Source organism: Octopus sinensis, unplaced genomic scaffold (genome assembly GCF_006345805.1).
Source record: "Octopus sinensis unplaced genomic scaffold, ASM634580v1 Contig17344, whole genome shotgun sequence".
Classification (NCBI taxonomy): domain Eukaryota; kingdom Metazoa; phylum Mollusca; class Cephalopoda; order Octopoda; family Octopodidae; genus Octopus; species Octopus sinensis.
In genome coordinates this window covers 25,390-35,378 of record NW_021834988.1, presented here as the reverse complement: position 1 = coordinate 35,378, position 9,989 = coordinate 25,390, and the positions used below count along the sequence as shown (strand labels likewise).

The following is a 9,989-nucleotide window of genomic DNA, read 5'->3' as shown; positions in this document are numbered from 1 at the left end:
CGATGTAATCGACTTAATACCTATGTCTGTCCTTGTTTGTCCCCTCTGTGTTTAGCCCCTTGTGGGTAATAAAGAAATGGGTTATTAGATGTTGCTTTAACCATTGTTCTTGGTCGTTAAGCGTTGTTGCCAATGCTGGGCGGTGCTTCTGTTGTAGTTGTTGTTGCTGTTGTTACTCATGTTATTGTTTTTACTGTCTTTGTTGTTGTTGTTGTTGGTGGTGGTGTTGTTATCATTCTTATTAAGGCTACTACTGTTACTCCTGCTGTAATCCACCATTTTTCTGGTTGCTGTCGCCGTTGCTATTATCAGAATCGTTAACACGCCGGGTTAAATACTTAGCGGCATTTTGTCCGTCCTTACATTCTAAGTTCAAATTCCGCCTAGGTCGACTTTGCCTTTTATCTTTTCAGGGTCGATGAAATAAGTACCAGTTACACACTGGGGTCGATATAGTTGACTCGCCTCCTCTCTCCAAAAATCAGGATTTGTGTCTTTAGTAAATAGGATAATCATTATTATCGTTGTGGTTGTTGTTGTTGATGGTTTTGATAATGATGATGATGATGATGATGATGATGATGATGATGATGATTATGATGATTATCATGCTGATGATGAATTTTATCTGGCCATTGAGAATATTCTGTCCAGTTTAGCTGTCTCTGCTGCCTCCTTCGCTGCTCCGTCAAGAGGTGGATCTCCTTTCCTCAATTTCGGCATTTTGCGAAGGTTAGCGGACAGTTTCAGGGCGGTCACATCTCCCCTGCTGTCCCCGGCAATGATACTGAAATTTTGAGGGTTGAAAGCTACCCGAGTAACCTCAGTGTCTTTCTTCTTCACCACCACTTGTTCACACATCGGTTCGTAGCGGTTTAGGTTTAAATCGTACACGAGGACACGACCTTTCGACGTAGCGGCAGCGAACACACTGGCCGAATATGGAGCCCAGGCGACATCAGTCACTTTGCTGCCCAGATCGAACGTGAACAGAGGGAGTTTGTATTGCTCGTTGTATTCCCATACTTTTACACTCCAATCGTCGCTGCAAGTAATGAATGTATTTGGATGGTAGTGGTTCCATTCAATTTTATTCACGTTCATAGAATGGGCTTCCAGCGTGTACAGGACTTCATTACAGTATCTTTTTGAGCAGACGTGAACTTTGCCCGTCCGCGTGGCGAGCAAATACAAATGATCACACTTGCGATGGAAATTGAACGAGCTACCGCAACCGAATGGCAAGATCGATATGTTACTGTCCCAGAAAGGGAGTGGATCTATTTCAAGTTTCAACAGTTCCAGTTGGACTAGTTCCTCTTTGACGAGACTCCATTGCAAGATCCTTCCGTCGGTAGACACCGAGCAGAAAATTAAATCCACATCTTCGGTTTTCGGTTGCCATTTCACTTCAGTCACCTCGTAGTGGTGTTTCCCTGTGAAACTGGAGGATTTCTGAACTAAAGCATCCTGACTCTTGCAAAGATCATACACGGCAACATGACCGTTGTAAAGCCCGACACAAATGTAGTAAGCGAATTCGGGATGGAAGTCCAAAGCCATAACGCTGCTGTTGGTTTGAAATATGTACTTTGGATACGACGGGTTTTTCAAGCTGTACAATAGCAGCCAGCCGCCGAATCTTTGCTGAAACACATTATAGGAGCCGAAGGAGGCAGCGAAGAAATCCGAATAACGGTTGTTCCAACATAAGGACGTTACACTGAAACCCAGGGTTTTTTGGTAGGAGAACTTCCAAAGGGGTAACATGGTACCATAGCTAATGTGAAATTCATCGGATTCATCTTCAAAATATCTGTAATCATTTGTGATCTCGTCGAAAATATTCTGATTTACCATTCTTTCCATCATCTTAATAGCTGTTTTAGAATCCAAGAAACTGGTGCTGACTGGTGGCTTTTTCCTCTCCGTTTCGTGTTTTTTGGAATCTCTTATATAAGAATCGTAAATTTCCCATTGATTAACATTAGCCGAAAACGTCGATTTTGGCGGCGGATCCGTCAGAGTGCCCTGCTCACGAGCTCTGTAGTTGAAGGTTTGGGACCCTCGATCACCATAATTAAAAGCATTCACCAATTTTTTCTCAACAAGCCGCTCTGTAGACAGTTCCTGCTCCGGTTCATCTAATGTAGGTAATATTGGAACTTCTGCCTTTGGTTTGGGACTTTCTGCCATATCTTTGTGGATCAAAGTTCCTTGCAGCAACAGCAAAGTGATAGCTTGGTCTGGAAATGGTACCTCAGCATATTGTGACGTTTTGAAGTCGAAACGAACCAGATTGTCATACTCTGACTTCACAGTCGGGGTCAATACAAGACTGAATTCTTCTTTCATTTTCAGTTCGCTGGTTTTCATTTCCATTTTCGTTGACTTGCGGTGAGTTAACATATCCGGTCTGGCTGCTTCAAGCTCAGTCTGTTCGGTCACCGCTTTGTCTTTTTTATCTTTTTTCATTATGCTTTTCTTTTTGGTAATCATTGTTACACTCTGTTCTTTTGCTCAACACCAAGCAAAAAAAAAAACAAAAAAAAAAGATTTATAGATAGATATATCAAACAAAAAAATGTGTGTACGTCTATATCTTTTACGTGAGCGTAATATAAAATGTCATGTGTTTGTATGTATTAAAGTAGTTACAGAGTAGGTCTACATGGGTATACATGGAAATATATTTGTGCATTTGTGTGTGTGTGTGTGTGTGTGTGTGTGAGTGTGTGTGTGTGAGTGTGTGTGTGTGTGTGTGTGTGTGTGCAGCTATATATACATATCTGTGTTTATACAGTTACCAACTGGGAGTAAAACTAAAGCCAATCTACAAACAGTTCCAATAAACTCTCAACTGGACAAACCGTTCGTTGTCGACGAATTCAAAATAATCTGGTTTGTTTTTATTTGCTCTATCTATCTATCTATCTATCATCTATCTATCTATCTATCTATCTATCTATCTATCTATCTATCTATCTATCTATCTATCTATCTATCTATTCTTTTCTATTCTATTCTATCACGTTAAGCTGCGTCTCCAAAACAAAACAAGACAGAAACTAGTCACGTGGCAAAATGTTCTTTCTCTCGCTCACCACTCTCACCGTGCCTCTTCACTATTCTCCCTCATCCCTTCTCTCTCTCTCTATCTCTCTCCTCCCCTTACTTCGCTACTTACACGTTTTCACCACTCTTCCCTTTCCTTCTCTTCCAACAACATGGCCCGAAGCTACTGTTGAAGACACTTGTCCAAGATGCCACGCATCCCTTCATGTATTCATCCACCCATCCACCGACCCATCCATCTATAAATTCGCCCATCGATCCATACATCCGTCTATCCGTCCATTCGTCAAGCTGTCCAGCTCCCCATCCATCCATCCATCCATCCATCCATCCGTCCGTCCGTCCGTCCGTCCGTCCGTCCATCTTCAACGCCCACTATGGATCTTTTCGGTTTGAACGGCAGTTTTTCTAGCGGTGTCATATGAAATTGCCACCCATAATCATGACCCTAGTATCGATCTATTGCATTTCAATCTGTTTTAGGGTTAGGGTTGGGGGGAAAGGGTATCTTTTTTTCTTCACAAATGTAAATAAACCCAATCTGTTTCTTAAACGAGGGACATATTCATACGGCACAGAATGTTTTTTTTACCTCAATAGACGTCAGTGATTGGTTGAAATTGCAGAAATTGAAGGAAAAAAACCCACCAAATATCTTACAAACTATAGAATTTTCTCAATAAAGCCAAGAGGAAAAGAGGAGCTTACGATCGTGAGGTTGTCAGTTCGATTCCCGGACCGGGCTGTGTGTTGTGCTCTTCTTGAGCAAGACACTTTATTTCGAGTTGCTCCAGTTCACTCAGCTGTAGAAACGAGTTGTGATGTCACAGGTGCCGAGCTGTATTGACCTTTACCTTTCCCTTGGATAACATCAGTGGTGTGGAGAGGGGATGCTGGTATGCATGGGCGACTGCTGGCCTTCTACAAACAACCTTACCCGGACTTGTGCCTGGGAGGGTAACTTTCTAGGATCTCATGGTCAATCATGACCAAAGGGGGTCTCCTCCTCCTGTTTCTTCCTGTGCTAAGCTATGTCGAGCCACTGTGGCAGCGTAGTCTCATCAAACCAATATGATCTCAAACCATTCTCCGGTGGACAGAACATACCGGGACCTTTGTTCTGCAGTGGACTGAACACGGACAATCCAAACCAATTCCATCCAATTGTTTTTTAATTAAACATAAAGCCAGGTATAATATGCGTATGTGTGTGTGGTGTGTATGTGTGTATGAGAGGCGGGGTTTGAGCAGACTTGGCCTGGCTTGGTTTCTGCGTGATGGGGCTGGAGTCATTCAAGGTCAGTAGTTCCAGAGAAGTCGTCATGCGCAGAGCCGACCAAACTCGCCGGTGCCCTCCATCGTTGGCGAGTCCCGTTCCAGCCCTTCTGCATCCTCCAAGGTGACGTCGAGCCTCCAGAGAGATCTTCTTCAATCACGTCCAGCCGTCTGGTGTGGGGCCTGTCATAAGGCTTCTTCTGGCCCATAGCTGTTATATCGAATGAGAGTAAAACTCTAGGAGGATAATCTGACGGGAGACGGAGGATATGTCCGTATCAGCGCAACCATGCATACCAGCCTCCCCTCTCCACACCACTGATGTCATCCAAGGGAAAGGCAAAGGTCAATACGGCTTGGCCCCTGTGATGTCGCAACTCATTTCTACAGCTGAGTGAACTGGAGCAACGTGAAATAAAGTGTCTTGCTCAAGAAGAGCACAACACACAGCCCGGTCCGGGAATCGAACTGACAACCTCACGATCGCTATGAGGTGGGAAACTGTAGGCAGATTCGTGCGCACACTCTGTTCTTTGTTCGAAGCGTGATGGTACCGCCTGATGTTCTCGATGGTTTTCAGGGCTTTGTTGTCGAAACCGTCGATCCTTTTTCCATGTCCTTCGAGAGGGGTCTGCTCGGATCTTTACCTTTTGAACGGCAGACAATTTCTAGTTAACTAAACACTTTAAAACTTCGTATACTGGTAGAATGTGCCAAAATAAAACATTTTTTTCTCTTGGCTTTCTTGAGAAAATTGTAATTTGTTTGTTTAACGTAGTTTAATTTTTCGAATTTTAACCAATCCTATGCTCTCTTTTGAGCTAAAATCATTTGCTGCGTCTAAAACTGAGACAACATCCTGTAAATAACCCTAAACCTCCCCCCTAACCCTAAATTTTTTCTTCTTAATTGTTAAATTAATTTGATTGTTACGCATGTAAAAAAAAACTAAAGCAATGGAATTAAATTAATTTAACAATTAAGAAAAAAAATTAGGGTTAAAAAATCGATTGGTTAAAATTGCCGAAATGCTCGGATTTTCAGACGAAATATCTTACAAACTATAGAATTTTCTCAATAAAACCAAGAGAAAATGATGTTTTATAAACACATTCTACCAGTATACGAAGTTTAAAAGTGTTTAGTTAACTAGAAATTGTGTTGACATCTGCCGTTCAAAAGGAAAAGGTCCGTCTGCTCCATAGAGCAGAATAGAGAGGGCCCATGCCTAGTCGATGCGGAGCTTCGTTTTCCGGGAGGTACAGCAAGGACACCAGTGGGGCTTCTCTATGGAGTACATGACCCAAGCAGCCTACACATCTGAGGTTGGTCTTTGGGGTCAGTTCAGCTCAGCTCAAGGGTGTGAAGTGGGGGAGGATGTAGTCAATACCTTTGACCCCAGTAGTTGGCTGGTACTTTATTTTATCTGCTCTGAAAGGCAAAAAAGGCAACGTTTACCTCGGCGAGATTTGAACTAAGAACGTAAAAGTAAAATAATTATCTCTTCTAGGCCATCTAAGAAAAAAAAAACATGTTTTTTCCTTCCTTTTCTCTTCTCTCATGTTCAAAACAATTCAAGGAAACCGAAAATCCAATCAAATAAAATTTCGCATTTTCTTGCCTCGTTGTCAAATAGTTTTTTTTTCAGGGGAGGTAACCGAAAATATAATTACATGAGTTATTCGCCTTGTAACTGTCGCAGCGTTCAGCTATCTCGTGTTAACGTTTCTGTATTTACATTACGTTTTCTTTCATCCTTCCTTCCTTCCTTCCTTTCTTTCTCTCTTTCTTTCTTTCTTTCTTTCTTTCTTTCCTTTCTGTCTTTCTTTCTTTCTTTCTTTCTTTCTTTCTTTCTTTCTTTCTTTCTTTCTTTCTTTCTTTTTTTCTTTCCTTCTTTCATCCTTCCTTCCTTCCTTCCTTCCTTTCTTTCTCTCTTTTCTCTTCATTTCTCTCTTCTTTCTTATTTCTTTCTTTCTTTCTTTCTTTCTTTTCCTTCTTTCTTTCTTTCTTTCTTCTTTCTTCCTTTCTTTCTTTCTTTCTTTCTGTTTTCTTTCTTCTTTCTTTCTTTCTGTCGTTCTTTCTGTCTTTCTTTCTTTCTTTCTTTCTTTCTTTCTTTCTTCCTTTCCTTCCTTCTTTCTTTCTTTCTTTCTTTCTTTCTGTCTTTCTTTCTCTTTCTTTCTTTCTTTCTTTCTTTCTTTCTTTCTTTCTTTCTGTCTGTCTTTCTTTCTTTCTTTCTTTCTGTCTTTCTTTCTTTCTTTCTCTCTTCTTTCTTTTTTTCTTTCTTTCTTTCTTTCTTTCTGTCTTCTTTCTTTCTTTCTTTCTTTCTTTCTTTCTTTCTTTCTTTCTTTCTTTCATTTTCTTTCAATCCCTGATTCCTACGAAAACGTGCATCTCTCTCTCTCTCTCTCTCTCTCTCTCTCTTCTCTCTCCTCTCACTGTCCACTTCCCCTTCACAGTGCAATATTTACCTACAGGCCGGAGAGGCTGAAGCCAAGGTGAGGCGAGGATGAAAGCACCGGTCAATTTGTATAAAACTCTACGCAATCTCCATACAAATGGAATAGCCTAGAGCCTTATAAGGAGAGGAGATGATGGGCAGAGATAATTGAAGAAAAGAGAAGGGTGAAAGAGAGAGAGTGAGAGTGTGTGAAAAAGAGTGAGAGAGAGAGAAAGAGAGAGAGAGAGAGAGGGTGAGAAAGAGAGGGAGAGAGGGATCTTTTCGGTTTGAACGTTAGTTTTTAACATAATTTCTATGTAACTAAAAAATTTTAAACTTCGTATTATACTGGTAGAATGTGTTTATAAAACATCTTTTTCTCTTGGCTTTATTGAGAGAATTCTATAGTTTGTAAGATATTTGTTGTTTTTATTCTTCAATTTCTGCAATTTCAACCAATCAATGACGTCTATTGAGGTAAAAAGCATTCTGTGCCGTATGAAAATGTCCCTCGTTTAAGAAATAAATTGGGTTTATTTACATTTGTGAAGAAAAAATGATACCCTTCCCCCAACCCCTAACCCTAACACTAACTAACCCTAATCCTAAAACAGATTGAAATGCAATAGATCGATACTAGGTCATAATTATGGGTGACAATTTCATATGACACTGCTAGAAAAAACTGCCGTTCAAACCGAAAAGATCCGTAGAGAGAAAGGGATAAGAGAAAATTTTAGAGATTGGACGCTAGTTTTTACATGACAACAAAAGCATCATATGGTAACGGCCATTATTGCTGATGTCACAATAAACGAAAGCAATGATGTCACAATATATATACATCGTCGACACAGCAACGACATTGAGATAAAGTCTGGAAAGTCATTTGAAACAACAGTAACAAAAACAAAGAGACTAGAACTAAGAAAATGAATTTCACATTTGTCCAAACAAGCAATCGACGGATACACCAATTGCTTAAAGGCAAAGAGGGAGCTGTTAAAAAAAAATTGTGCAACCCACATTCGCTTTGGGTTGTTGGTGCATCCAGCTGAGAAGGTAAGCGGAAAACCGAATAAAGGTCTTGGATCTTTTCGGTTTGAACGGCAGTTTTTTTTTTTATCGGTGTCATATGAAATTGTCACCCATAATTATGACCCTAGTATCGATCTATTGCATTTCTATCTGTTTTAGGGTTAGGGTTAGGGGTGGGGGAAGGGTATCTTTTTTTCTTCAGAAATGTATATAAACCCAATCTGTTTCTTAAACGAGGGACATATTCATACGGCACAGAATGTTTTTTTTACCCCAATAGACGTCACTGATTGGTTGAAATTGCAGAAATTGAAGAAGAAAAAACAACAAATATGTTACAAACTATAGAATTTTCTCAATAAAGCCAAGAGAAAAAGATATTTTATAAACACATTCTACCAGTTTACGAAGTTTAAAATTTTTTAGTTACCTAGAAATTGTTAAAAACTGCCGTTCAAACCGAAAATATCCCATCTTTCGTTACAAGTCCCGTTACTGTTCATAAAATCGCCAACTAACATAAAAAAAAATATAAATAAACCGAGAGAAAGAAAAAGTTAGCAGCAGGGACAAAGTTGTAGCACTCACACACAGACAGGCACACACACACGTGCGCGCACAGACGGAACGCCAACTTCAAAAGAACTTCCCCGATCCAATCGCGCTCTCTCTGTTTCGCTTTTACGCCGAATTCAAAAGATACCCTTTCTCCCCACCCCACGACGATCTTCTTCAAATGTAAACAAACGCCCGTGCTCCAGTTTGACAGTAACGGGACTTGTAACGAAAGATGGCCTACTTATTATTATGGCCGGGTTCCAACCCAGGCCGCAGCAATAAAATCCACGGATCTTTTCGGTTTGAACGGCAGTTTTTAAAAATAATTGCCACGTAACTAAACACTTTTAAACTTCGTATACTGGTAGAATGTGTTTATAAAACATCTTTTTCTCTTGGCTTTATCGAGAAAATTCTATAGTTTGTAAGATATTTGTTGTTTTTTTCTTCAATTTCTGCAATTTCAACCAATCAATGACGTCTATTGAGTTAAAAAAAACATTCTGTGCCGTATGAATATGTCCCTCGTTTAAGAAACAGATTGGGTTTATTTACATTTGTGAAGAAAAAAAGATACCCTTCTCGCCACCCTTAACCCTAACCCTAACCCCTAACCCTACCTAACCCTAACTAACCCTAACCCTAAAACAGATTGAAATGCAACAGATCGATACTAGGGTCATAATTATGGGTGACAATTTCATATGACACCGCTAGAAAAACTGCCGTTCAAACCGAAAAGATCCAAATCCACTCGCCATACTTATTGCCTCAACATTACTGCCCCGGGGGTCCTGGGGCTTCCAGGCTAGTGTCCGCAATCAAGTTGTGGATGTAAGTGTGATGAGGTTTTCCTCTTCTTAAATCACCATGAAACGGGTTTCACAACACTAATTTGGATGCTCCCAGTACAGAGTGGCGCACGCAGTGACCCTATAGTCGCAACCGTCTTTGCCTGACCTTTTCGCTAACTTTCAGTAGGTCACCCTTAAGCTATTTATTTGTCATATGTTGCTGCCATTTTACATTTAGGGCTATTTTTGAAAGAAAGACGAAGCAGTGGTAGGGGCAAAAACCAACCTGGACAAATCTGTAGGTCTGCAGTCCTTCATCGGACGGTATTGTAAGATGCTAAGGCGGAGAGCTGGCAGAAACGTTAGCACGACGGGCGTAGTGCTTAGCGGTATTTCGTCTGTCGTTACGTTCTGAGTTCAAATTCCGCCGAGGTCGACTTTGCCTTTCATCCTTTCGGGATCGATAAATTAAGTACCAGTTACGCACTGGGGTCGATGTAATCGACTTAATACCTATGTCTGTCCTTGTTTGTCCCCTCTGTGTTTAGCCCCTTGTGGGTAATAAAGAAATAGGTATTGTAAGGCGGCGAGCTGGCAGAAACGTTAGCACGCCGGGCGAAGTGCTTAGCGGTATTTCGTCTGTCGTTACGTTCTGAGTTCAAATTCCGCCGAGGTCGACTTTGCCTTTCATCCTTTCGGGATCGATAAATTAAGTACCAGTTACGCACTGGGGTCGATGTAATCGACTTAATACCTATGTCTGTCCTTGTTTGTCCCCTCTGTGTTTAGCCCCTTGTGGGTAATAAAGAAAT

At 40.9% G+C, this 9,989-nt stretch overlaps 1 protein-coding gene across 1 annotated transcript; it reads right to left on the bottom strand.

Moving 5' to 3' along the window:
- Positions 1-389: 389 nt before the first annotated feature.
- Positions 390-2,525, bottom strand: LOC115231087 (dynein intermediate chain 2, ciliary-like). The gene has a single exon (XM_029801174.2). The coding sequence runs from the start codon at positions 2,497-2,499 to the stop codon at positions 625-627; it is 1,875 nt and encodes a 624-aa protein (XP_029657034.1). The 5' UTR covers positions 2,500-2,525; the 3' UTR covers positions 390-624.
- Between the last annotated feature and the right edge of the window lie 7,464 nt (positions 2,526-9,989).

What these genes read in the sequence shown, in the direction of transcription:
- LOC115231087 (XM_029801174.2), bottom strand. Translation starts at nt 2,499, where the DNA reads ATGATTACCAAAAAGAAAAGCATAATGAAAAAAGATAAAAAAGACAAA.